Below are 25,503 nucleotides of genomic sequence, written 5' to 3'. Positions count from 1 at the left end.
ACATGGGCCGTTCGTACCATTTGAAGGGTCCACAAGTCCAGTCCATGAAGATATGTCTCCAACGGCCAAGGAACATCTAGATCCTTACTCCAAAGAGACGTTAGCGAGTTTGATGCAAGTGAGAGAGTTTAAGTCAAACAAAGATCACATGTCTAGCTTAAGGAAGGATGCCACTATCATTATGTGTAATTGTGCATAATATCTTCTAGGAATATTCCCTTTGTAAATTGTCTATAATTAGCTTGTACCTAGGAACCATATCAAGTAAGAAGTTACAATTCTTCTTCTACACTCTCTTATCTATTCGATTTACTCTTCTATACTTCTTACACTTCTATACACTCGATTTTACTCTCATACTCGCTGAATTTACTCACACGTGGATCGAGGACTTAAAGCCGTCCGATCGTTTTTTCAAAAGATATCGAGTATCTCAATGATCGGACGGTTACAGAGAGGACACGATCCACGGTTAAGCCAGAGTTCTCTAGAGCAGACTCTGCAAAAAGTATGACCACATGGGATAAACGCAGCACCTTTCTTTCTTACCATACACACGCAACACACCGAATCATTACCCGTTAACGTCCCCATTGACGCCGTTATTATCTCCGTCTCCTTTCCTCCTCCTCCGTCGTCATGAGCGGCTCTCTCCGCCGTCTCCTCAAGCAATCTCATCAACGAAACTCTCGTCGGCGTCATATCTACTTCCGCTTCCGTCGATTCTCCTCCGCGGTTATTATATCTCTCCGCCTCTAACGCCGTCGCGAGATTCATACCCGAACCCGATTCGGGAACGATTCCGGTTTCGGTTTGTTCTTCGATTTCGGCGTCGTCTCTGGAGCTTTGACTGTGGAGAGTGCCGGCGTCGTTGTTAGTTAGACGGAGACTCCAGGTCGGACCGCAGCATCCGCCGATGCATTTGAATCTCAGCCGTTCTTTGAGAGTGCGTTTCCTCCTGGTGAGATCGTGACCGCTCATCTGACGACGGAGCAAATCAAGAAACGTCGTCGTAGGCGTGGCGCGGTGTGTCTCTGTAATCCTCTGACTCGTTCCGAGATCGAGTTCACTCATCATCGACTGCTGATCAGTTACAGAGATTCTCCGATGGCGAAACGGAATATATCACCAGTAAAAGAGACAGATCAGCTCAGCCATGAGAGAGAGAGAGAGAGACTGTTCAGATCTTTGGGTCTCGCAGTGATGATGACATTATAAAGCAAGTTTTCAGAGTTTTTTTTTTTTTTTTTTACTTTCACATTTTTTAAAAAAATACTATTATTTTAGAGTAAATATTACCAGTATTTATTAAACAAATCTTCATAATTATAAACAGTTATAACGATTTGATTCGGTTGGTTACTAATGCAAACAACATTAAATATTTTTATCCCACTTAAATAAGACTATAAGAGTATTAGGGGAATCAAATATTATGGAATACATTATCTTTAAGATATTTTTCAACCATCTAAAAGTTGAGTATATATACTTTCAAATCATATTGGCAAAAAAGTGTATCTACGTCATTGTTAACAAGAACTAATCAATATATAAAGGTATGTCGGGGTGCATGCTTCCAACTATAATGATAGTTCTTCTGAATTTCTGATAGAAACAAAAAGTCATTATTATGGTATTTCTGTAACTGTACGACTAGATTTGTTGTTTAACAAAAACTCAAAAAGAAACAAAAAGTCATTATTATGGTAACATCGAAGAATAACTACAATTTATGTCACCAACGAAAAAAAAAAGTCATCCATCACAGTTCAAAGTTCAAACCCTATTATTAATGATTAAATAAATCATCCATCGATGGTACAACTAGCAATCAAAACCGATGAATAAAGAGATTCAAATTTGATTAGTGCAAGTTTTACAAGACTGATGAAAATCTCATAACCACCGGGAGAAAAAAAAAATTCACGGTACACCCTTTTGGGCGGGAAACTATTTGTGTTATTTAAACCCGCGTAAAAATAATTTGAAAAATCGAAAGAAAAAGGAAAGAAATAATAAAGAGAGGGGGCGCATGAATTAAGGCTTTTTTTTTTCCCCCACGTGAAATGTCCCCCCATACACGACGTCGTCTTTGCGCAACACTCACCCCAACATAACCCAACAAAAGTAAAAAATGGGAGAAGGTGATTCTAAACGCTAATACCAACAATACACTTTCTTCTCTTTAGAGAATGATACATTCAATGATTTTGTACTTGAGCATTTTTGCCATCTTTATAATGTCAAATTACGCATTACTACTATTCATTCGAAGAAAGTGTATTGCTCCTATTGCCCATTAGTTACCCTTTGATTAACATTGTCATTAGTATTTGCGCTTATGCCTCTCTTCTGACACCAAATATGATTGAGCTTTTAGAAATAGAAGCGCCTATAAATTGGTAAATTACTCCTGTGAAATATAAATGGAAACCGACTATGCAACCACAACTTGTCTCCAATGAATTGGATAATAATATTAAGCTCATCATAGCAAATTTACATAATATGGGTATTTGATTCTCTCCCACACATAACGATGATGGGAATTTCACACTTTTTCCTTTATTCCCAAGTCTATGGGAATTATACCTAATTCTTCATAATAAGCTGATACAATTACAATCAATCTTTTTTTTTAATCCTTTCTATTTTAGTAATTTAACTCGTAATGGATTTCTTGATGCAGTCTACGATACCTTCGCAATGAGCCGCCTCAGGAACAACACAGCCTGATTCTTCTTCAGCATCATCTTCTATAATGGAGTGTGGAGAACGCAGGCTCCCCAGTGTCTGACATGCTTTCATTGTCTTGCAGTGTTCTGCTTCATCGTCTCTTATATTCACAAACACATCATACAGATTCTCTGTCCAACCATAACCACAAAGAAAACAACAGCAACAACGTTATATAGATTCTTAATCTAACACCAACACTAATGCAAGTCACAGACTGAGAACAATGCTCCATCCAAACGTATAGTAGACAAAAGCTCTTCTTTTCTAGAACGTTGACTCACAACCATGGATCATAAACCTTTTTAGCAATTAGTGGATGTAATTCAGAGATTAAAAGAACAAACTAAAATTGCTACCTATTACTGGTCTTCGAGTGTTGGGAGCTCTGGATGTTTGGAACTCATCTGCAGACAACATACATGAGCCAGTTTGAGGAGACTACTAATCAAAGAAAAGAAACCTCTAAAACTCTGGAGAAGAGTGACATAATCCGGAAGGATAAACTCACCAAATAAGTACAAGTCACTTCCGGTATAGTATTTTACTGCGATATCAGGTGCTGGCATATTCTTCAACTCCTCTGTTTAGGGAAACCACAAAAAAATCAGAACGTAAAATATCGTTGAAGAATTTTGTGTGATATATCAACGCAATAAATCCATTAACAACTAAATGGTACTCCGAATGTTGGAGAAAGAAAGAAAAGGCATTCTTGAAAATTGGAAACCAACCTCCACTGGCCTTAAGAAATTTATCATAAGTCTCAAAAGCATGACTCTCCACACATTCCGAAAAGTGATCTGCATTGGTAACAAACGGTTAATGAAGTCATGTAGACCAGAAGCCAAATTTTTCTCTGTTGCATCAATTCTCTGCTACTTTCTAGAAGGTCATGATAAGATTATAGTTTACGGGAAAAGGAAACTTACATGCCATTCTAGGGCTTATGATATACAAGAACACTGTCATGAAGTAATAGAAGGTCGCTATGTGCTGGGCCAGAAAACGATCAAACCACCAAGAGTTTCCACCCAATTCCTGTGATTAGAATCATTTGTGTTACTTTAACCAACTATGCGAGTTAAGAGTATGCAACTCGTAGAGAAGGGAAAAACTGGTTCTTACTTCCATTATGAGCAAGTGATGCATCTCATTCCAGCTCTCAGCAAAGTGTACCTTTAAATAATCTGCTCTCCTCCACCAACCAAAGGTCTCATACATGTGTAGCACAGACATAAAGGCTGTAAGGAGAATACAGAAAGAAACATTAGGTTCTAGCCACTAAACAACTTTCATTTGTCATCCAGATTCATAACTGTTGATAAACACGAAAAAAAACAAGATTTGATTCACACCACATATCCTATATTCCACAAAGAGGATTATGGTTGAATCGCCTTTGGTTGTTAAGAGTTACTATACTTGTAATGAGTTCAACTATGAGATAAGGAAGAAGACATATATATATATATATATATTCCTTGAACACTATTCTGTCAATGTTCTTTTTGCATATATCACAAGTGACATTCACAATCTTACCTGATGACTAGCTCTTAATACTAAGCTAAATGTTACTTGCACACATTTGAAGGAACTGAAATTACAGATAGATGTACTTACCAAAATAAGGCACTCTAGCAATCGTCTCAAGAACAAAGAACCTTGCATAGGTTCGATCACGGTACAGTGTGTCAAGTATCTTAATCACCGAGTCCTGAAAGGGGAAAACACGAAACAAGACAACATCAAAACACATGAACACACAAACCAAACATTCTAACTTTCTAGTAAGACACAACGATTAAGATAAAAAAAAAAAAAAGCCTTACAGTAAGGAAGACATTAACTCCTTGCTCGAGCTTGATGATCCATGACTCAAACGCACTAGTCGAAGAAGAACTCGTATTTGACTCCTCCCCAAGTGGTTCTTTACCAGTAAAAGTCTCTGCTTTAAATGATTCCTCCACCACAACTTTCTCCTCATCCTCTTTCAAAATCGTTGCTTGAACTCGATGCTTGTTCCTGAATTTTTAATTCATAATAAATAAAAAATTAAAACCCTTTTCATAAGAACACGTGACGACACCAAATCAATTTAAAAAATCATCTGTAGCTAAAGTAAGGCACACCTTAAGAGCAGGCGACTAGAAGAGAGATGACGATGACAGAGCAATCGGTGAGAGGAACTGTACGAAACGGGACGAAGTGTAACCAAAGGCTGTGAAATCGCCAACATACGAGACGAGATGCCTGAGATCGCCATAGTCGCCGCCGCCATATCGGAATCAGAAAAGCAGAGAATTCACAGGAAAGAAAAAGTAAAGGTTGGAGCTTTTTGGTAGAAATGGAGAAAAATTTTGAGAATTTTAGACGAATAATGACGGTTCCCTAAGGTGGGCGGATATTCTGGGTTCGCTCCACATGCCCATCGACGTCGACGCGTCCAACAAATCGGCCGGAGAAATATCCTACCTAAAAAAACAGGATCCGATTTAGCTCAAAATGATCCGACTCGGGTTATGTACACTGGGCCTTTGATTAACTTATGGGCTATAACGGCCCTAAAAATATGGGACACGTCATCATCTGATTTTATAACCCGTGAAAATAACTACCATTTCTAACTACTACTGTATGACTAGGTTACTTGATATTTAATCCCGTGAATTCATCAAAATGACCTTTGTAATTGTAATTAAAATTAATCACACATATATGAAAAAAGTTAAATATAATTATACGAAATACTAATTGTTACGAATACTAAAACAATTTTTCTCTATAGAAAGATATTTAACTTTCATTAATTAAAAGTATACAAAATTTGTTTCCTTAATTTGTTTTGATTATTAATTTTAATTAATTTTTTTAAATAAAATATTAAATTAAAAAATTCTAATTGGTTGAGAAGAGAGGAGATGAATACAAGCAATTGATAAATACTTAAGTATTTTTCATTAGAATTTATAAATACTTGTATTCACCCCATTTTCTCACAACCAATCAAAATCTTCTATCTAATATTTAATTTAAAAAATAAATCAAAATTAAATTAAAAACCAAAAAAAATTAAGGAAACAATAACTGTATACATCCATGGCCTTTCATATTGGGTTTGGGTCTGCTCTTTATTAGTGAAACCCTAAAAACATGTATGAATTTGTTTTTATCAATGCTTTCAGATCTATCATGTTTTGCTCCGCACTAACCAAGTGTTTGTTTCCTCAAAATCCTCCGCATTGTCCAATTTTCGAAAATAGTGGGTAACCTTAACGAACCATGATGAAGGTGATTTTTGGATCGTTTAAATTTACCATTTTTCAAGAATCAAATCTCAGTTTTGTAGAATCATTCGAAGTAGCATTTAAAAACAAAAATTGTGATATTTTGAATAACAGTAGGTTTTAAGTAAATTTTGTAAATCATTGATTGAATAACAAGAGATTGTAAATTATTTTAAATGATTTTACAAATTGAATAACATAGGACTTTAGAAGATTATTAAAAAAAAAACCAATCGAGTAACAAATAATTTTAAAAATACTCTACAATCTTCTAAAATACAAGTTTAATACAACTCTTTGTATTTTGAACTAAATTTACCCAAAATACTAAAACCCAACATCTTTTTCCTATCGATGGCCTTTCATATTGGGGCCTGCTCTTTACTAGTGAAACCCTAACAACATGTATAGATTTTTTTTATCAATGCTTTCAGATCTAGCGTATTTTCTCCGCACCGTCCAAATGTTTGTTTCCTCAAAATCCTCCGCATCGTCAAAGTGTCGAAGATAGTGCATAACCTTAGCGAACCATGAAGAAGGTGATATTTTTTTTGGAATGTTTGTTTATTCAGAACCGTTATCTTTGGAACGTGTTAAACACCTTTCTTTTCTTGCAGAACCTGACTTTAATCGACGACCATCGACAGATCCAAGGATATGTCGACAACGAGAACGCGCCTCTAACTCGTGATTGAGTCACACAACCAAACACTCCTAGCGACCAAGTAATAAGAGAGGGGACTAAAATATTTGATTCCGTTCAGTCACGGACAACACTTTTCCACAAATTACTCTAATTCACTAATCAGGAATGTGAAAAAGTTCAATATAATTACGAATTACTAATTGTTATTACTTATTACTAAAATAATTATTTTTCTAGAGAAAATAATTAAGCTAAGTTTGGAGCTAATCCATCTGTTTTCTTTTACCAATTCAGCTGGAAACTACTCAGCATATGAAGACAAATTCATAAACAGTAAACACCTGAATAAAATAGAACACGCAATATTTTTAGTGACACTATACCACACCCTTTAAAATTATTATTTAAGATATTAAACAGGAAGTGAAAAATAACCTTTCCAAATTCCAACTACTAGCAGCCACCAAAAAAAAAAAAGAACCCACATAATATCTGAAAACTAATAATATAAGTACTATGTTAATACGTGTTTTGTCTTTAAATTAATCATACATAAAAGTTTCGTAAATTTTACTATTTAAACAAGATTTACAGGTATGGTATAGCTTACAACAAAACCAATCAAACGCGACTTTATTTTTTGTTGCCCTTTTCCCATTTTTCCCTCTTTGAATCTTTCCCTAAAATCTCATGGCGAACGCAACATCGGAGCGAGGATCACGGGAGCATCTGCTCCGGGAGACGCCGAACCGACCAAGCGCGATCAACAACAACAAATCGCAACCGGAGTTTCCAGCGTCACGGTTCACGTTCATGTCCCTCGTGCTATGGTTCGACCAGTCGAATTGCGGCACGGCTCTGCTTTCGTGGTCTGTATTCTTCCTCCTCGTCGTCATCGTTCCGATGATCTCTCACTTCTTGCTCGTCTGCTCCGACTGCGATTTCCACCACCGACGGCCCTACGACGCCGTGGTACAGCTTTCTTTATCGATATTCGCGGGAATCTCGTTCGTTAGCCTCTCGATTTGGTCGAGGAAGTTTGGGATGAGACGGTTCTTGTTTCTTGATAAGCTTTGGGATGTCAGCGACAAAGTTAGGATCGAACACGAAGCTGAGATTCAGGTTTTGTTCCTTTCTTTGCTTTTAATCTCACCCGCTAATTAAATTTCATTTTGTAATCGTTGTTAATTTTGGAATTAGAGATGTTTCTGCAAACCTAAGAACCTTTACCAAACTGAACTTATATTATACTAATTTCGTAGTCTCTTTTTTTATTCGAGAGTTTTAGTAAACGCAACAAATAATCATTTACTAATTTTGTTTTCACTAAGAATATAAAGAAAACAAAAAACATTTGCCTGTTTTCAAAAAATTTAAAGCTTTACAAAATATTACTACAAAAAAAATATTAATATTCGTTTTAGAAATGTTTTGTTTTTCGTGTTTCTTTAAAACAGTTTGAAATTATGCAAAATAATCAATGAGTATTTGAAAAAAGTTCAGTGAACAGAAAATTACGTCACTGGACATTTTTAATTTTCTAGCCGACACTGTTTTGTCTTTTTGTGTGTTAAAGTGTGACGTTGTTTTGTCTTTTTTGTAATAATTTAAAAAAATAACCAAAAAAATCCGACCTGCCGGAATCGAACCAGCGACCTAAAGATTTATCTGTCACAGACTACAGTCTTCCGCTCTACCAACTGAGCTAAGGTCGGATGTTGCTTTCTTTCGCTTTAAGTTATTTATATTTAATAAATATGTTTTGCTCTGTTTCTGGATGATGCAGAGATCGCTAAAACGGCTAATGATCTTCGTCCTCCCATCACTAACGCTCGAAGCAATCTACAGAATCTGGTGGTACATCTCTGGCTTTAACCAGATTCCTTACATCATCAACCCTGTTCTTAGCCACGTCGTCGCATTCACTCTCCAGCTCTCTTCTTGGCTTTACCGTAACACCATCTTCATCGTCGTCTGCATTCTCTACCAGATCACTTGTCATCTTCAGACTCTTCGTCTCGAGGATTTCGCACGTTGCTTCGCCTCTGAGATCGCTGACGTTAGGTCAGCTCTCGGCGAGCATCAAAAGATCCGTCGTAATCTGAGGATTGTTAGCCATCGGTTCAGGAGGTTCATTCTTTTGTCTTTGGTTCTTGTTACTGCTACTCAGTTCATGGCTTTGCTTACCACTACGAGAGCTAGTATTGCTGTTAATATATATGAAGTTGGCGAGCTCGCGGTAAGAGCTTCTCTCCGGTTCTGTTTTCTTGTTCTGTTTATTCGGATTGAACTCATCACTAATAAATGTCTTTTTGTAATGTTTTGGTGTATACAGTTATGTTCGTTGAGTTTGGTAACAGGAGTATTCATATGTTTGAGAAGTGCAACGAAGATAACTCACAAAGCTCAATCCGTAACCAGCCTTGCAGCTAAATGGAACGTTTGCGCAACAGTTGACTCGTTCGACCATCTTGATGGGGAAACCCCTACTGGTTCCATGATTGAATCACAAATTTCTCCATGTGGGATTAATGCGATGGATACATCTGATGATGAAGAAGGAGAAGGAGACGATGATCTTGATAATACCAAGATACATCCCATCTACGCTAATACAATTTCTTACCAAAAACGTCAAGCTCTAGGTAAGTTTATTTCATATGCATAATTTGATATAGCATTCAACAAAATTACAAAAACTTTAGATGACGTTGTTGTTCTTCTTTATTGCAGTGACGTATCTAGAGAACAACAAAGCTGGGATCACTGTGTATGGGTTCCTAGTAGATAGATCATGGTTGCATACGATTTTCGGTATTGAACTCGCTCTTCTACTATGGTTGCTCAATAAAACGATCGGTATATTGGCTTAAAACCGGTTTCTCTTGTTTCCCAAAGGATCTTCTCTTTTACCAATGTTTAATCTTTTGTAATATTTGTTTTTTGGTTTTGTGACAGTGAATATACCATGAACCAAAGTATTTGGTAATTCATATATACATATATGCAGCATTGAATCGTTTTGGCATGATGTTTCTCTCGAAGATATGACGAAGACCGTAGAGATTTTTCATAAGAGGCAAGGAGATGTCTCTTCCTCCTTGCGTGTTTGATTACAGATATGGAGATATGACAAACTATTATTTTTGATTAAATACAAAAAATGTACGTGCATGGCAGTATATATGTATCTATATAGATGTCTGATCTGTTTTTGATGGAACTCAATGTTACTGATTCTGTGTATGTTTAGTCTTGTAGAATGATAGAATAAAGATCGCAAAAAAAAAAAAAATAGTTATTACTTTCTCTGTACCCTCTCATCAGCTTTAAACATCCAAGAGACTTAATTAGCGAACGAGAGGAGGTAACAAACTTTTGTATTTTGTTTTTGTCATGTACTATTACTTAGTATTCTCACAAAACATGATCTGGATCTTGCAACTGGACGGTTTAGGAACCATAAGCAGATCTTTGGTGATTCGGGACTTTTCCTCGTCGTTTATAGCATAAACACGAACTTTTACAAGCTCAAGACAAGATAGTTTCTCTAGCAAATGTTTCATAAGCTCTAGCTCTCCACTCTTGCCTCCATACTCAGTTATCTTCAATACTTTCACAGGACATGAATGTCCAAATTCTTGTTCATATTGACGGTCGTAATTTGGACCCTGAAACAAGAAAGAGGGGAATATTAGCGACCTGAGTTTGTCCGATAAAGCTTTCGGACCGGTTTTGGTTATACCTTGAGGACGAGGGTCTGTAGATTCGGAGACTTTTCTAGAAGTATTGACAGATATTCCCAACGGTAGTAGAATGAATCAATTGTAATAGATAAACGAGACAGCTTGCTCAACACTGGTATTGCTTCACGGAAATAATGGAATACCTGAAACACAAAATAAAATATGAACAAGATTTTGGTTCCTAAACTTTTGACTTCCATGCAAATAATATGAAAGAAAAAAGAAAAGAGGGATCATTCTTTTACCAGACAAAAAGTAGCACCAGATAACTCCAAGGTCTCAACGTTTCGTAACCCCTTAATCAGATTTGTTGGGGTGCTATTAGCAATAGTGAAATGATGATCAAGCTCAGCTTCGACAAGGGAAGCAAGAATCACAAAGGGACAGCCTTTTGGAACTATATTAATGTCAGAGTATTCTACGTAGGCAAGACTCGGTGTATCTAAACTCAGGTCCCAATAATCCGAAAGCTGAGTACAGAGAATAGTAAGTTTCTTAAGGGTCAAGGAAGACACGGTGCGGCAGCATTTTCGACTTTGCCAGCTCCCGCCAGAAATGAATAATTCCTCAAGCACAGGGCAAGCAGAAAGAAGCTTTTCAAAAGCACAGCAATCACTATTGTAGCAGCAGACCGAAGTAAGACACAGAGTCTTGAGTGATGGAAGAGAAACATCATCAGGAATCAGAGCATCAAATCTTCTTGAGAGTTTAAGCTCAACCAATGTCTTACAAGTAAACATCTCCAGAGGCACTAAGATGGGCTCATTGGGGATTACGTCTATATCAAGATCTAAGACACCATGTTTCAACACGTCAGTCATCCAGCGGGTGACATGACCCCCGTCGATACTCTTAAGGCATTTTATTGAGATTTTCCTCATGTGGAAATTGCCAGACACGGACAATACTCTATCCACAAAATCGATGAAACTTTGTTCTCCACCCACTTCTTGATCATCTAAATGAAGATTGGGTCTGAAGGCAAACAGATAACGCCATCGCTTTGAGAGGACAGATGTTGAAGTAGCCTCACTTAACGGAAGGAAAGATAGAATGTGGCAAATAATATCATCTGATAGAACGTTGATCATATCCATCGTTCCCAAAAAAAAAAATTCTAGATAAACCTTTCAGGTGTGATCAATCTGAATAAGAGATCTCAAGCATCAACCACCAAAGTAGATAATCAATCACCCACTAACATGAATCAAACTGAAAGATAAAAACTTTCATCAGTAAAAAGAATGAAACTTGGACAAACCCACCAGCAGCTAAAAGCAAATATAAACACCATTAGATATTCACCATTATATAAACAAATATATTGTTGTCAATTTTAAAGATTAGAGATTTTGCCATGTGTTATATAAAAACTTTGTTTCAACACATTTTAAAATTAATAAGATAATTATAAGAAATAAACCATTTTAATAAATATAAAAAGATAATTCTTATATGTATAATACTAATCCTAATTTTGAATTACTAATTCTATAATAAAAATAATTAAGGAAACTATACAATTAATTTATATAGTACCATAATTAATAAAATTATACTATCAATAATTAATCATAAAAGAAAAAGGATTTTAGATATTCACAATCATATAAACAAATAAATTGTTGCCAATTTTAAGGATTAGAGATTTTGCCATGTGTTATGCAAAAACTTTGTTTCAACAAATTTTAAAATTAATAAGATAATTAGAAGAAATAATACATTTAAATTTTTTTAATAAATATAAAAAGATATTTATGTACATAAAAAGATAATACTAATCCTAATTTTAAATTACTAATTCTATAATAAAAATAATTAAGGAAATTATACAGTTAATTTATATAATACAATAATTAATAAAATTATACTATCAATAGTTAATCATAAAAGAACAGGATTTTAAATATTCATAATTATATAAACAAATAAACTGTTGTCAATTTTAAGGATTAGAGATTTTGCCATGTGTTATGCAAAAACTTTGTTTCAACAAATTTAAAAATTAATAAGATAATTAGAAGAAATAATACATTTATAATTTTTTAATAAATATAAAAAGATAATTCTTATATGTACATAAAAATATAATACTAATCGTAATTTTAAATTACTAATTCTATAATAAAAATAATTAAGGAAATTATACAATTAATTTATATAATACCATAATTATTATACTATCAATAATTAGTCATAAAAGAAAAAGGATTTTAGATATTCACCATTATATAAACAAATAAAAAAAGAGAAAAAAGTAATTGTATATCTATTTTAAATTAATGGTGGTGTATTTGAAAAAAACACCACCATTAAAATTCACTATATTATTAAAGCCATATATGTGCAATTTTATGAAATATATTAATTATATTTTCTCTCTTTTTTTCTTTCTATTTGTCAAAATTTAACTATGAGATCAAAAAATTTAAATATATATATATATATATGTTTACGTAAATTAGAGCATATATTTACATATTATGCATATATATATATATATATTTTCTTGGAAGTAAATTTACTTTTCAATTCATAAAAATTTGAGGAAAATTAATAAACGTCTATGAATCTTTGATATTGTTACTTTTTCAACTATGAGATAATATTAGTCTTCAGTTTTTTTTTGAGAATTATGTTTCACTAATTTTTAATTGTTTTTAATATTAAGCAAGATATAACTTTAATACAATGCACATATTTTTTGATTTGAAAATTGTAAATGCTATTTATTGGGATTGAGTACATAGAATTAAAATCTAATTTTATTATGTAATATATAGTAAAATTGTATTGCAAAATGGATTGTCTGAACTATAAATCCGGCTTCGCTTGGTTCTACATTTAAGTATTGTTCTAGTTTTAAAGTCTGGTTTTGGGTTTTGATTGAGGCCTAAAGATAGAAATATATATGATTCCATCGCAAAATCTTGGCTTTAATTGCGTTTGATTTTGTTTTTTTCAGAAATTGATGATAGAAAAATACTTAGGTTCACTCCTAAGGGTGAACCTTTTTGTTCACCCCCTCTTCTCTCAGCCAATCATAATCTTCCATCTAATATTTCATTTAAAAAATAAATCAAAACTAAATTAAATAGAAAAACAAATTAAGGAAACAAATTCTGTATACTTTTAATTAAGGAACGTTAAATATTAGCTTGATTTAGATTTTTAAAATTAGAACAAAATTATGTTGGTTTGGGTTTACAAATGAAATGGTTAGGGTTTAGATTTTACAATTAAAACGAAATTATATGTCGGTTTGAATTTACAAATGAGGTGGTTAGGGTTTAGATTTTACAATTAAAACGAAATTATATATCGGTTTGGGTTCACAAATGAGATGGTTAGATTTTAGATTTTACAATTAAAACGAAATTATATGTCGGTTTGGGTTCACAAATGAGATGGTTAAGGTTTAGATTTTACAAGTAGAACGAAATTATATGTCGGTTTGAGTTCACAAATGAGATGGTTAGAGTTTAGATTTTACAAGTAGAACGAAATTATATATCGGTTTGGGTTTATTAAAGAACGGTTTAAGTTTTTAATTTTATAATAATATATACAGATTTTATTTCTTTATTTTATAAGGAGGTAAATAAAATAAGGAAATAAAATTCTAGAATTTATAAGGGGGTAAATTTAATTATCATTCTAGGATTAAAGTTCTCAAATTTTTATGTTCAGGCAAACGATATAAAAAGTACCTTACAGTATGCAAACACGAGTTAATAAGACTTGCTTCCACGTCTCATGTCATTTCCAATTAATCTCTCAACATAAATCCAAAATGAGACGGAGACAAATGGAACGTCAGGGGAATTACACTAGTCGTGGTTATTAAACTTACGTTAATAGAAGAATATAATCATAATTAGATGGAAACATAATAATTATTTTTGACAGAAAATAGCATTTACATTTTGGTGCTTTATCTACACATAAACCCCATAGAAGGGGCAAAAAAAAACTAACAGGATCATCGCAAAAGGCAAAGCCTATTTGGTTTCCTTTTTGAACCAATTTGGCTCTCCTCTCCTTTTCTTCCTTCAGTCTCGTGAGCCTAACTCTTGTAGCATTTATATATTGAATATTCGGCAAAAGAAGCATTACATACATATTGGTTTCAGACAGGAATGACATCCGCATTTTGATTCTCGTCGCAGGTGATGATCAGGCCATCTGCGTAGGTCGAAAGGAGGCAATGCCACCACCTGCAGCCACTGGAGACTGCTTCTGCCGGAGGAACTATCATCAGAACATTGTCGTGTCTTCTTACCATCCCCATCACGCTCACCGTGCTTCCTTCTTTTATGTATCTGATCATCACACACAATCAAATATGGTTAAAATCAGTAACAAAAGGGTTATCTTTCATTGCAAATGTGAAACCAATGATCTCTCTTGTGTGTAGTAACAAAACGGTGACTTCTGGGTCTTACTAAATTTAGTCCTTACTTAACCTTCTAAGAATCTAAGCCCTTTAACTTCAGATCTAACACTGATGTGAGATGTTTAAGCCGTTTACTTTGACATAAGTTAACGGGTTACTTCCCACTATACATGTCTCATCGCAACTTTTTCTATGATTGTGACTTTTAGTGTGGAAGAAAAATCCATCGGTGCCAGTCAAAGTAAACGCCTACATCAACACTCTTGAGTATAAACTTTCAATCTTACTACAATCATGGTTTAGAAGGTTGCATTTTATGCAATTTCAGGTAAAATCTAGATTTCAAGGTTTGGACAGTGACTCTGACAAAAATATCAAGATTCGCATACCCTTCTTTGAGGCGCATGACTCGGTCATCGGCTGAGAGGTTGCGATCTGACAGCCACTTTAAGAAGGTGGGAGATTTATCTTTGTTCTGCATTGTTACGTTAGCCACTGTCGCCGGTTTGACAAAAGGAGAAACTTTTGATCCATATCCTGCTTTTACTAGCGCCCGCAATCCAGATTGGAAATCTGATATGTAAAAATCCGACACGTATTTCTGCCAAACAAAATATAACCACAACAAGATTCATCAAACTTAACCATCTCCTCTTTGTCATATAAAATCTTGAAACCTGAACAAACCTTTACAAGATAGAAAAAAAAAGAAACTAACCTCAGCATGTCTACATCCCCAAGAAAAGCATCGATGTTTAGGGTTTGCGGATTTCCCACCAAAACCTTTGTACTCATACAACTCCGTGGATACATAAACACATCTTGGTGTTCTTTGATATGAAGACTCCAGAGGAATGCTTCCACATGTCACAACCTACATACAAAAAAAAAAAAAAAAAAGTTTCAACATTTTGAGCAAAACAAGAAATACACCAATGACCATCACTACCACATTTAACCATATCTCCATCAACATTGTTATTTTCAGAAATTATAAATAGTCTGTACAACGCATTACACTAGCTGTTGACGACTGTACTCCAATCCACAAATACAAAAAAACACCCGTGACTCCAATTTGTCCAATTATAAATTGGTCTAGTTTCACTAAAGACTCTTATAAATCTATGCTGAACACAAACGACGAACCCCCTAAGTTTACTAATATAAAATTTCAGACACAGACAAAAGCAAAAATCATCATAAAGCACCCAGAAACATAATGTAGCAAAACAAAAACTAAAATGAAGTTAATTAAACACTAAACAGAGATCCAAGCATATGATACATCCATAAGCAAAAAGCCAATGATAGATAATGACATTCTAACTTCACTCAAAATTTGAAAACGACCTAAACGCTAAATTAGGAAGCAATTTAGTTTAACCAGAACAATTAAAGTCACTTACTAAAACTGGGAATTTTTGTAAAACATCTGAAAATTAGGTTTTAACTTACCCCTGTAACCTTAACGAATTGTCCATCAATGGCGCCTCTAAGCTCAGCATCTGGATACTTTTTGATGAAACTCAACAGTCCTTTTCTTCTCCAAACGCAGTTCCAAATCAAAACCACGATTGCTGGACAAACCGCCGCTAAAACCGCCGCAATCACCACAGGTTTCTTAACCGCCACGGTAAGAAACGCTCCCACTAGCAATCCCATCGCGGCCACGATAAGAACCGCCCAAACTACCGCTTTTGGTACTGTAAACCCGACCCGAACCGGGTCTACGTTAAGACTCGTCACCGACGACCCGTATTTAGGCTTGCTCGACGCTAAATTACTCAACTGGTGATCCAATTGACCCGACCTCCTCGACCCGGATAAAATCGGACCGGAAGAACCGAGAGAACCGGAGGTGATTAAACCGGTCGGCTGAAGCTGAGAGAGCGGACCTGAGAATTTCTTAACCGAACCAGAGTTGGGACCAGATCGAACGGATCCACTATTAGGGTTGGAAGAAGAACCGGAGACACGTGGCGGCGCCTGAAGCCTCGAAGTACCTCCGCTGCTATTACCACCGACGATTAACGGCGGCGGTCCTTGTGAATCGACGACGGAGATATCGAACATCCTTCCTAGCTCGCCGGATTTCTTGATGTCGCCTCCGGTGTAAGGCACAGCTCGAGCCGCCATTGTCGGTGGTCGCTCTTTTGGCTGCTCTAGCTTTCCCGATACGTAGAGTCCATTTGGTAGCTGGTGGGATTGGATCCGACCCGCCATTTCTTGAGAAGAGAAGAGAAGAGAGAGAGATAAAGCTAAGAATACAGAGAGAAAACTTTACTCTTTGAGTGCTCCAGAAGAGAGAGAGAGAGAGAGAGAGTAGTCTCGCGCGTGTAGGTGTGAGTGGCAGTGAAGGTGGAAGGAAAGAAGAAGAAGGACGAAGGATGTGAAATGACGAAAAAGGGTAACTCAGGAATGTGTTATTACGAAGTTGCCACTGTGTGTGTTCTGAAAACAGGGCGATTGCGTAATCTTTGAAGTAGGCTAAGTTAGTTACAAGGTTTTTTTTTTTTTTATTGGTTGATTTGTAACAGTAATCCCCTACTTGGCGCTTTTTTCAATTTACACTTTTTCATCTTTATTTCAAAACCTTTACAAATTACACCCATACTTTTTCTCTATTTTAAATTGGCCTACAATTTTTTTTTTTGGGTTAAAAACTAAAAAAATGCTTAGTGTAAAGTTTCTAAACAATTAGCCAGCAAACCCCAATCATATGTGAGATCTTTAAGGATTGGATTATTTTGGTCTTTGTAAAGATTAGATTACACAAAACAAAACGTATCAATGTCCAATAATATTTTTGCCTCGATAATTGACAAAACAAAAAAGTGTAGTAGCCTTTGACCCTTTGTTACAACTTACAGCAATACAAGTTTTGACTCTAAATTTCGAATTTATAAAACAAAGAAATATAAAGATCGACATTATTTTATTTTTAATTGTAAAAAAGAAGTTTATTAGAGTTTTGTTGTTCGGGAGTCGCAAGAATTGATAGATTCGATCTTTGTTCTTAACAAGAATAAATAGACTTATCTTTGAGTAGGACCATCTTCAACGGCCCAATGCCAGCGTTTCTCATTAATCATAACCAAGTTCATGCACGTAAATTACTTGTTCTTTGTATTTTCCTTGTTACATCTATTGTATAAAACTAAACTGTAATTTTAAACATTTAATTAAATTTCATCACACGTGATCTAAGTGTAATGCTAATTAGCATTTTTAAATATCCGAATGATTGCAATAATTGAAGCCACTATAAAAATATATACAGTGAGTACAGTACAAATAGAGTTAGTAGACTGATGATATATATATATATATATATATATATATATATATATATATTTGTTAGCAATATTTAGCGGCTAGGGTAAATTCAACTTAATTTGTTTATTAGTGTATAAACTTAAAATGTTTATACATATAAATATTTGTTGGACTTAGATTCTTGTGTAGCTGTCACTATAGTATGAAGATTCTGTAATATTTGAGATGGTGAAGGGGTAAATGTTGGAAATCACATATAGTCGGTGGGTTGCTATGGGAAGAATCCAAAGGAAGATAATAATATGGGTGCAAATGGGATATTATGTGTTTTGACGAAAATACTCCCCTTGCAACAGACCATGCAAACTCACTTGGATTTTTTTTGCTCTTTTTTGTCGGATCTTTTAATAATAACTAGATTTTAATCTGTAATATACCGTGGGACAATTTTTTAAAAAATAATAACATTTTATTTTTTTTGTTTTTCATATTTAGTTTGTTTTGTTTAATTAAATAATAATTTTTTTTGGATTGTCAATCATTAAAACAATAATAGAGGAAATAAATATATAAAAATGTAATTTATAAGATATTGTCGAATTAAGTCACAATTTTACCAATGATTTAATTGTTTTACAAAACTTTAGTTAAATTATCCTGATTTAATATGTCTAATATTCTTATATTGGTGGTATTGACCAAATAATTAAAGGAAGATTTAACCCGTGTTTCAAAACCGAATTAGTGATATTTTATATTTATACTAATGTTAATTCAAACCGTCATGTTAATAACATGTCCCGCTATATAACAACAAACCGTCATATTAGTGGTTTGACCCGTGTTTCAAAATCTTCATATTAGTGGTTTTGGTTGTGTGTTGTGTTTTGTTTGTGAAGTTGATATTTATACATGGAAAATGCTTGATGAGCAAGGAGTTTACGATCCGTAGCAATAAAAGAGAGATTTTAGTGTTTTCCTATTTGAGTTGATAACATTATCGCATAATAATATCCAGTTTCTTAACACGATATATATTATATTAAATGTTTTTCTTGATGCTAAAGCTAAATATACCTGATTATTGAGTTTCTAAAGTTGGGTTCTCGTTTTTATGAACTTTATTAACGTTATAATAATTATTGCGATTGTAATCATTTGTTACTCAAACTCGGCTGTGTCATTTAAATTTAAGAGATCATACAGTCTCTAAAGATCTATTAAAATAGGTTTGGAAATTTTTATGGGATTAAAAATTTCGTGCGTAGAGTTGTTTTTAGAAAAATCGAAATGTATAGATGTTGTCAAGCTATTTATGGCAATAAATGTATCAAATTAGGTCGATTTAAATAGTTCTATTAAATGATTTTCCAGGAATTGTTATTTTAGGAAAATAGTTAGGGGTTAATGTTGTAAATAAAACAAATTAAATAACCAAAACTTCAAGGGCATAACACAAAATGTACTTCAAAAATAATAATATAGATGTGTTTTTTTTTTTTCACTATTTATATATGGTTTCAGAAAAACTTAGATATTGACATATGTTTGAAAACTTCATTATTGAGATCCTTCTTTTCATATGGTGACATTTTTTTGTTGTCTTCTTTTCTACGCTAAATAATTTGTACAGTTAACAGTCAGAAAACACCATTTTCACAACAATATGAAACTATCATATGATGATGGCACTGGCTGCTATATATCCGACATAGATCTAATCTCTATATCAATTATTGATTTGAATGAAACGTAAGCAACTAAAAAGTTTACTGTTCTCTTTTTTTTTGAACACATCAAAAGATCCGAGTTGCCAAATTATATAATGCAAAATCAATGGAAATTACAATTTCTGTGTGTTACACGAAAAGTAAAAGTTTCCATAACCAACGAAACAAGACACATTAAACCGAAACCGGTTTTGACGACAGAGAAGCTGGACCAGAAGATGAGCTGATGATGTTATCACTGTTCTTCTAATTGTGATCGATTTAGAATGTTTCCTTTGAGTGCAGTGTTGCCTTCTTAAAACCATTTAAGAAGAAGAAGACGAGCTCTGCATCCGTTGTTTGATCCATGACTCCAGATACTGCAGCTCCTGATTACTGATCGAGTGTCCAAGATCCGGATAAGCCTTCAGAAAAAACGAACTCTCCTCAGTTATATTATCGTCTTTCCATGTGATCAGTATTTGGATTTGACTGCTCTGTTTATGTTTGATTGAATTTTATATCATTATACCTTGAATTCACAAGTCACACCAGCTTGTTGAAGAAAAGGAAGAGCTGCTTGACCAGCTTCGAATAGTACAGTCTTGTCATCTATGCCATGAGACCACAAGATTGGTGTCTGCATATGCAAAATCCGGAGACTCAGAAACCCCCCAAAACAGTGACGAGGAGATCCGACATTTACACTTTATAAGAAACCAAAAAGAAAACAGATGGAAACCTTTTTAGCATCTTCAGTAAACTGACTGATGATCGAAGAGTTGAACGGAATCCATCCGCTAAAGACTGAACCTCCTCCAAGAGTTTTCGGGTAAAGAAGAACACTAGCCAAGGTTAATGCACCTGCAGAACATCAAACACATTGTAGAATTTTAGAATCAGTTAGTAAAATCCATGGAAATGAGTAACTATGGAGGTGCAAAGAGAGATCACCTCCTTGGCTAAATCCACAGATATACACATTTTCCGGGTTTATGCCTCCTGCAATCTCCTTATCTATAACAGCATGAATGTTCTTAACCGCTTTAAGCAAACTGCTTTCATCTTTCGGAGAGCCCTACCACATAAAAAAAGTTGCTTACTTGATGGCATACAAATATCTCTTGAACAGAGCCAACTCCTTAAAATGTAAACAACACAGTCTGTTCCTTTATACATTATAAATCTTGAAATCTACTGAAAAAGTACTGATTGGTTATTAAGCTACCAAGTTAGTAAGTATGTGAAGAAGTGTTACCGCAGTAAGAGGAAGCTCAGGGATGTCAAACCAAGACGGCATCACTGCACCATCTGCACAAAACAAAATCAAAGCCAATCAACACTTTAGCAAGGCACACACAATAATGTCAAATAGCAAGCTTCTCAGAATGAGGTGGAAACCTAAAACTTCGGATTAGCTTAAGAATATACTAATTACACAATGCTTATGCAATAAGCCACAATTTGCAAGCTCAAATCTAATTCATAAACACTAATCAAAACCTAGAGAAGAACGAAACGCATAACACACAAACTCTAATGATCCCCAAATTGAGAAAGTATAAAAGGTCAATCGTACAATTGCAGGAGACAGGATTTGATGGAGCAGAAGGGAAGAGCCACTTAGTGTTCCTAAACTCCGGGGACCTGAAAAGTGTTTTGATGGGTTCGTTTGCAGGTCCAGAATCACCAAGCCCGTGAAGCCATAAGATGAAGGTTCGAGCCATGGAGTCTGGGTTCCGTGAAGAAGAAGAAGAAGAGGTGGATGACAAGTAAGGTTTGTTTTGGAAGAAGAAGACTACGAAGAAGAAGAAGACAGTGCTCAATAGTGCGGTCGTGAGAAGAACGATCGGTTTCGTCAGTCTACTTGTTCGCATCCCTTCACCATTTTATTTTGGAGATCGAACTCTCTCATAAAGCTCTGTTTTTTTTAATGTCGAATCGAATCAAAGACTATGTCTAAATGACTAAAATGCCCTCAGTGTCAAATCCTATAAAGACTTTTTTTTTGGCTGTGTTTTTTTTTAGTTCTTCATGCTTAAGATTGCAAATGTATTCCAATGTTTGCATTATACATATTTTCAAATCAATACAATCACAAACTCTATGTATTCCAGAACACTCCAGAGTCCAGACCAAACCAGACAATGAGCTTTAGAGAATAGTCAGTCTTCTTCTTGTCTTAGGTACAATTATTAACTTAACAAATCTTTAAGACAATTAAGTTGAAGACAAGTAGACGAAGACGAAGTCTTCAACCGTCTCTTGATCCATGACTCTATATACTTGAGCTCCTTATTGCTGATTGAGTGCCCGAGACCAGGATATGACTGTTGATAAACAAGTATATTAGATTTCTGTTATGTACGTCTTTCAATAGTGTTTTGATTTGAGTATGTACCTTGAATTCACAGGTAACACCTGCTTCGTTGAGAAAAGGAATAGCAGCTTGACCAGCTTCATAGAGTACAAGGTTGTCATCAGTGCCATGAGACCACAAGATTGGTGTCTGCGTATTGCAAAATCTAAAAGACTCAGAAACTCAAATAGTTACAGTGATAAGAGATCAATGTTTATAAGAAACATAAGTGATGGTGAATGAACCTTCTTAGCCTCTTCCGGAAACTGACTGATGATTGAAGAACTTAATGGAACCCATCCGCTTAGGACTGCTCCTCCTCCAAGAGTTTTTGGGTAGAGAAGAACACTAGCCAATGTTAATGCTCCTGCAAGAAAAATCTCATTAGGAGCCAGCCACAATGCATAAAGTGGATTCAGATCGATATCAAACGGTCTAAGGGTGGGAAAAAGAGAAACACACCTCCTTGGCTTAATCCACAGATAAAAACGTTTTCAGGATTGGTTCCTTGAGCAATCTCCTGGTCTATAATGGAATGCACGCTCTTAACTGCTTCAAGCACGCTGCTTTCATCAATTGGAGAGCCCTAACACACATAAAAGATACATACTTTAAAAATGCAAGATCGGCCTGTTTTTTTATATAATAAACCTTCAATCTGCTAAACAAGTGCTAATTATCGACATTGCTTCACAAGGTGGAACTTGGAGCTACCAGTTTAGAAAGAAAGAAAAGTAAAACCAAGTCTTATTATAACAGACGTTAGTTGTAAAGAGAGAAGTAATACCACTTCAAAAGGAAGTTCAGGAACGTCAAACCAAGAGCGCATCACCGCACCATCTGTACAAGAAAGAGGATGCATGAAACCAACAGATACTTCACTCAATCATGTGTCTAGTAATACCAATCTCTTTCAAGTGAACAGAAGTGGCAAATCTACTTCATTAATAGGAACAACCAAGACGGCTTATTAGTCTAATTATGATAAATCAATCATTAAAACAGAGGCAAATCATGCTAAACCAAAAGATTTCGAATCATAAAATGAAATGCAATTTCCTTCAAGGAAAAAAAAAAAACAAACCTTTAAGCCAAATGAAACCATAAACCAACATGAATACAAAGTGAAGTTAAGAAAAGAAAAGGTAAGAAGAAAGTACTGTTGCAGGTAACAGGATTGAATGGAGCAGAAGGGAAGAGCCACACAGCGTTCTTCAAATCCGCGGATTTGAATTGTGTTTGGATGAATTCATTGGCAGGTCCAGAATCTCCCAAACCGTGAAGCCACAGGATGAAGATTCGAGCCATGGTATGTTTGAAAGTGATAATTAAAGGTATAAAAGTAGAAGAAAGAAATGATGGTCAATACCGTGATGGTGACAGAGAGAAGAAAGATCGTCTTCTTCTTCGCCTGTACCTTTTGCCATTTCTATACTGACTTGAACTCTCCCCCTCTCTCAAAGTCGTCGCGACGACTTCAAAGTACAAAAAAATGTCCAATGGGGGGGGATAAACAAGAAGCTAAAATGACTAAAGTACCCTCGACTACGCTTTATGTTCTAAACGACATCGTACCTTAGCTGCAACCCTTTGTCAGTGTTTTTTTTTTTTTTAAAAGCCAGAGAGACAGAGAGAGAGAAGGGGAATATCTCGGGAGAGACAGAAAGCGACGATTGGTTGGTGAATTTTTTTGGAGCATCTTTTTTATTTTGGGGGAATTGGGAGAAAATTATTTCAATGGCGACTTCGAAGCTTCAAGCTATCTGGAATCACCCTGCCGGTCCTAAAACCAGTGAGTCAATCAATTCGGCTTTTTGTTTTTTTTTTCTTCGATTTCGATTCTTCGTATTGATAATCGAATTGAGCAATCCACATGTCTTATAATCTCTTCTTTTGTCAGTTTTGTCTCCCAACTATTTTGATGGATTTGACTTTCCACTTTGGATATGTTTTGTTTGGATTGATATGTTACTATGGTCTATGAAAATGTAACAACAACTTTTGATGTTACGAAAGAAGAAGAATCAGTCTTCGCTTCATGTTGGTGATATAGATTTGAGAATCATCGAGCTTGATCTCTCTATAAGTCTACTCGTTACTGTCCAGCTTTTTTTAACTCGCGTTTGTTTCCACTTTCCAGTGTTTAATTCTAATTGAAATCAAACAAGTGCTTTTTTTAGTAGCTTGATCAAAAAAATCTTTTCCAACGTTTTGGTCTTTCTCAGTTCATTTCTGGGCACCGACGTTCAAGTGGGGTATTAGTATTGCCAACATTGCAGACTTTGCCAAACCTCCAGAGAAACTTTCTTATCCTCAACAAATTGGTATGTCATATTTTTTTTTACCTGTTTCACTGCTCTTCCTGTGCATAAAAAAGATCGCATCTCTCTATTGAAAAGTGGACTTGCTTTTTTTAGCCTTGTAACCTCAATACTTGTACCATACTTGTTCATTGTTCCATGATCAGTTTCCACCTGTGTTTGCAATGCCTTGATGTTCTTACGGTATTTATTGATTTCTCTTGCATTAGCTGTTACATGCACTGGAGTTATCTGGTCTCGCTACAGCATGGTAATCAATCCGGTAAGTTCCTTTACACTACTCCTGATAGTTCCCATCACATTCACATGGAAGATAAGCTGTTTTCCTTTTCCTACCGAGCCTTTTGGTTCTCGCATTGGAGCTAGTACTCACTAATACTGTTATATACTACTGTTTTATCATGATCTTCTTCTCCCTTGCTTTTGCGGTGAGTGATTTGTGATTTGGATTTTGCTTGGTAACTTCTTTGATTCTTTCTTACTTTTGCTTACAGAAAAACTGGAACCTCTTCAGCGTTAATGTTGCTATGGCAGGGACAGGCATATACCAGCTTGCTCGTAAAATTAAGTAAGGCCAAGAGAGAACACTCTGATTTCTTCTTACTTAAATTGTGCACAAAATGCTCTATGCTACTAGAAAAAGAAGAATCTATTGTTTTTGCTATGAGCACTCCTCTCTACCAATGAACATACTTGTGCTTAACACTAGTAAAATAAGCATTTGGCTGGTTAATTGATGTTTTCTCAAATACCAAATTGAAACACCTGCTTTGATTTACAGGCACGATTTTGCAACCGAAGCTGAGCCTGCTGTTGCGAACGAATGATTATGATGACGAAGCTGAGCATTCTAAAGGAAAACTGGATATCATCTTGCTTCTGTCCAAGATATTTTATTTTCTTTGCATTCCCAGATCTTCTGGGTCGGATTACGATATCATTTCCAAGGTTTTTAAGTATTCTGGTTTGATCTTTGTTCCAATGATAAAAAAGGAGATCAAAAGCTCCCCTTCATATG

At 35.1% G+C, this 25,503-nt stretch overlaps 8 protein-coding genes and 1 non-coding gene across 12 annotated transcripts; 2 read left to right on the top strand and 7 right to left on the bottom strand.

Annotated features, from left to right (window-relative positions):
- Positions 1-153: 153 nt before the first annotated feature.
- On the bottom strand, positions 154-1,182 carry LOC104722814 (uncharacterized). Its single transcript, XM_010441054.3, has one exon. The coding sequence runs from the start codon at positions 1,075-1,077 to the stop codon at positions 415-417; it is 663 nt and encodes a 220-aa protein (XP_010439356.1). The 5' UTR covers positions 1,078-1,182; the 3' UTR covers positions 154-414.
- A 1,273-nt stretch (positions 1,183-2,455) lies between these two features.
- LOC104722813 (ubiquinol oxidase 4, chloroplastic/chromoplastic) lies at positions 2,456-5,281 on the bottom strand. Its single transcript, XM_010441053.3, has 9 exons — positions 4,875-5,281; positions 4,575-4,767; positions 4,366-4,459; positions 3,868-3,983; positions 3,672-3,780; positions 3,474-3,542; positions 3,251-3,322; positions 3,099-3,146; positions 2,456-2,870 (listed from the first exon to the last, which is right to left on the bottom strand). Exons 1-9 carry the CDS (start codon positions 5,021-5,023, stop codon positions 2,665-2,667), a joined length of 1,056 nt encoding a protein of 351 aa, XP_010439355.1. The 5' UTR covers positions 5,024-5,281; the 3' UTR covers positions 2,456-2,664.
- A 1,793-nt stretch (positions 5,282-7,074) lies between these two features.
- LOC104722811 (uncharacterized) lies at positions 7,075-9,970 on the top strand. 3 transcript variants are annotated; one of them, XM_010441048.3, is made up of 5 exons: positions 7,075-7,797; positions 8,462-8,914; positions 9,011-9,320; positions 9,409-9,534; positions 9,634-9,970. In XM_010441048.3, the coding sequence occupies exons 1-5, from the start codon at positions 7,366-7,368 to the stop codon at positions 9,645-9,647; spliced, it is 1,335 nt and encodes a 444-aa protein (XP_010439350.1). In that variant the 5' UTR covers positions 7,075-7,365; the 3' UTR covers positions 9,648-9,970. The 3 variants fall into 3 exon arrangements, with proteins under 3 accessions (XP_010439350.1, XP_010439351.1, XP_087331894.1); XM_010441049.3 differs by having other exon boundaries at positions 7,095-7,797; positions 9,409-9,489; XM_087475768.1 differs by having other exon boundaries at positions 7,108-7,797; positions 9,409-9,703.
- On the bottom strand, positions 8,304-8,390 carry TRNAY-GUA (transfer RNA tyrosine (anticodon GUA)). The gene is given in 2 exon segments: positions 8,304-8,339; positions 8,354-8,390. It is a non-coding gene; the product is annotated as a tRNA-Tyr (tRNA).
- Positions 9,925-11,759, bottom strand: LOC104722812 (F-box protein At4g22280-like). The gene is made up of 3 exons (XM_010441051.3): positions 10,667-11,759; positions 10,421-10,564; positions 9,925-10,346 (listed from the first exon to the last, which is right to left on the bottom strand). The coding sequence occupies exons 1-3, from the start codon at positions 11,516-11,518 to the stop codon at positions 10,080-10,082; spliced, it is 1,263 nt and encodes a 420-aa protein (XP_010439353.2). The 5' UTR covers positions 11,519-11,759; the 3' UTR covers positions 9,925-10,079.
- Positions 11,760-14,275: 2,516 nt separating this feature from the next.
- On the bottom strand, positions 14,276-17,320 carry LOC104722809 (protein SHOU4-like). Its single transcript, XM_010441047.3, has 4 exons — positions 16,276-17,320; positions 15,536-15,691; positions 15,207-15,418; positions 14,276-14,743 (listed from the first exon to the last, which is right to left on the bottom strand). Exons 1-4 carry the CDS (start codon positions 17,041-17,043, stop codon positions 14,551-14,553), a joined length of 1,329 nt encoding a protein of 442 aa, XP_010439349.1. The 5' UTR covers positions 17,044-17,320; the 3' UTR covers positions 14,276-14,550.
- A 2,416-nt stretch (positions 17,321-19,736) lies between these two features.
- LOC104722808 (putative carboxylesterase SOBER1-like) lies at positions 19,737-21,765 on the bottom strand. The gene is made up of 6 exons (XM_010441044.3): positions 21,385-21,765; positions 21,064-21,116; positions 20,760-20,883; positions 20,548-20,669; positions 20,338-20,445; positions 19,737-20,230 (listed from the first exon to the last, which is right to left on the bottom strand). The coding sequence occupies exons 1-6, from the start codon at positions 21,680-21,682 to the stop codon at positions 20,132-20,134; spliced, it is 804 nt and encodes a 267-aa protein (XP_010439346.1). The 5' UTR covers positions 21,683-21,765; the 3' UTR covers positions 19,737-20,131.
- Positions 21,766-21,934: 169 nt separating this feature from the next.
- On the bottom strand, positions 21,935-23,665 carry LOC104722807 (carboxylesterase SOBER1). Of its 2 annotated transcripts, none has more exons than XM_010441043.3 (6): positions 23,325-23,665; positions 22,952-23,004; positions 22,627-22,750; positions 22,410-22,531; positions 22,207-22,314; positions 21,935-22,135 (listed from the first exon to the last, which is right to left on the bottom strand). In XM_010441043.3, the coding sequence occupies exons 1-6, from the start codon at positions 23,470-23,472 to the stop codon at positions 22,001-22,003; spliced, it is 690 nt and encodes a 229-aa protein (XP_010439345.1). In that variant the 5' UTR covers positions 23,473-23,665; the 3' UTR covers positions 21,935-22,000. The 2 variants fall into 2 exon arrangements, with proteins under 2 accessions (XP_010439345.1, XP_087329547.1); XM_087473421.1 differs by having other exon boundaries at positions 23,534-23,665.
- Positions 23,596-25,499, top strand: LOC104722806 (mitochondrial pyruvate carrier 4). Its single transcript, XM_010441042.3, has 5 exons — positions 23,596-23,956; positions 24,390-24,488; positions 24,695-24,747; positions 24,980-25,053; positions 25,267-25,499. The coding sequence occupies exons 1-5, from the start codon at positions 23,902-23,904 to the stop codon at positions 25,310-25,312; spliced, it is 327 nt and encodes a 108-aa protein (XP_010439344.1). The 5' UTR covers positions 23,596-23,901; the 3' UTR covers positions 25,313-25,499.
- Positions 25,500-25,503: the final 4 nt, after the last annotated feature.

The sequence above is a fragment of the Camelina sativa genome, chromosome 11 (genome assembly GCF_030686135.1).
Source record: "Camelina sativa cultivar CO46 ecotype springtype chromosome 11, ASM3068613v1".
NCBI lineage: Eukaryota > Viridiplantae > Streptophyta > Magnoliopsida > Brassicales > Brassicaceae > Camelina > Camelina sativa.
Note: the sequence above shows the minus strand (reverse complement) of the source record. Positions and strands in the feature narration are given on the sequence as shown.

Excerpts from the sequence above, each read along its gene's own strand:
- LOC104722809 (XM_010441047.3), bottom strand. The coding sequence starts at position 17,043 with ATGGCGGGTCGGATCCAATCCCACCAGCTACCAAATGGACTCTACGTA. Across the intron at positions 15,692-16,275 it reads AATTCGTTAAGGTTACAGGG|GTTGTGACATGTGGAAGCAT; the intron begins GTAAGTTAAAAC and ends TTTTGTATGTAG. Across the intron at positions 15,419-15,535 it reads GGGGATGTAGACATGCTGAG|AAATACGTGTCGGATTTTTA; the intron begins GTTAGTTTCTTT and ends TTTGTTTGGCAG.
- LOC104722812 (XM_010441051.3), bottom strand. The coding sequence starts at position 11,518 with ATGGATATGATCAACGTTCTATCAGATGATATTATTTGCCACATTCTA. Across the intron at positions 10,565-10,666 it reads CTGGTGCTACTTTTTGTCTG|GTATTCCATTATTTCCGTGA; the intron begins GTAAAAGAATGA and ends TTTGTGTTTCAG. Across the intron at positions 10,347-10,420 it reads TACAGACCCTCGTCCTCAAG|GGTCCAAATTACGACCGTCA; the intron begins GTATAACCAAAA and ends TTCTTGTTTCAG.
- LOC104722814 (XM_010441054.3), bottom strand. The coding sequence starts at position 1,077 with ATGATGAGTGAACTCGATCTCGGAACGAGTCAGAGGATTACAGAGACA.
- LOC104722813 (XM_010441053.3), bottom strand. The coding sequence starts at position 5,023 with ATGGCGGCGGCGACTATGGCGATCTCAGGCATCTCGTCTCGTATGTTG. Across the intron at positions 4,768-4,874 it reads TCTAGTCGCCTGCTCTTAAG|GAACAAGCATCGAGTTCAAG; the intron begins GTGTGCCTTACT and ends TTAAAAATTCAG. Across the intron at positions 2,871-3,098 it reads CACTCGAAGACCAGTAATAG|AGAATCTGTATGATGTGTTT; the intron begins GTAGCAATTTTA and ends ATGGTTGGACAG.
- LOC104722808 (XM_010441044.3), bottom strand. The coding sequence starts at position 21,682 with ATGCGAACAAGTAGACTGACGAAACCGATCGTTCTTCTCACGACCGCA. Across the intron at positions 21,117-21,384 it reads AAATCCTGTCTCCTGCAATT|ATGGTGCAGTGATGCCGTCT; the intron begins GTACGATTGACC and ends TGTTTTGTGCAG. Across the intron at positions 20,884-21,063 it reads CTGAGCTTCCTCTTACTGCG|GGCTCTCCGAAAGATGAAAG; the intron begins GTAACACTTCTT and ends TTTATGTGGTAG.
- LOC104722811 (XM_010441048.3), top strand. The coding sequence starts at position 7,366 with ATGGCGAACGCAACATCGGAGCGAGGATCACGGGAGCATCTGCTCCGG. Across the intron at positions 7,798-8,461 it reads AACACGAAGCTGAGATTCAG|AGATCGCTAAAACGGCTAAT; the intron begins GTTTTGTTCCTT and ends TGGATGATGCAG. Across the intron at positions 9,321-9,408 it reads CCAAAAACGTCAAGCTCTAG|TGACGTATCTAGAGAACAAC; the intron begins GTAAGTTTATTT and ends TCTTTATTGCAG.
- LOC104722807 (XM_010441043.3), bottom strand. The coding sequence starts at position 23,472 with ATGGCTCGAATCTTCATCCTGTGGCTTCACGGTTTGGGAGATTCTGGA. Across the intron at positions 22,751-22,951 it reads CTGAACTTCCTTTTGAAGTG|GGCTCTCCAATTGATGAAAG; the intron begins GTATTACTTCTC and ends TATGTGTGTTAG. Across the intron at positions 22,315-22,409 it reads TTCCGGAAGAGGCTAAGAAG|ACACCAATCTTGTGGTCTCA; the intron begins GTTCATTCACCA and ends TGCAATACGCAG.
- LOC104722806 (XM_010441042.3), top strand. The coding sequence starts at position 23,902 with ATGGCGACTTCGAAGCTTCAAGCTATCTGGAATCACCCTGCCGGTCCT. Across the intron at positions 24,489-24,694 it reads TTCTTATCCTCAACAAATTG|CTGTTACATGCACTGGAGTT; the intron begins GTATGTCATATT and ends CTCTTGCATTAG. Across the intron at positions 25,054-25,266 it reads CAGCTTGCTCGTAAAATTAA|GCACGATTTTGCAACCGAAG; the intron begins GTAAGGCCAAGA and ends TTTGATTTACAG.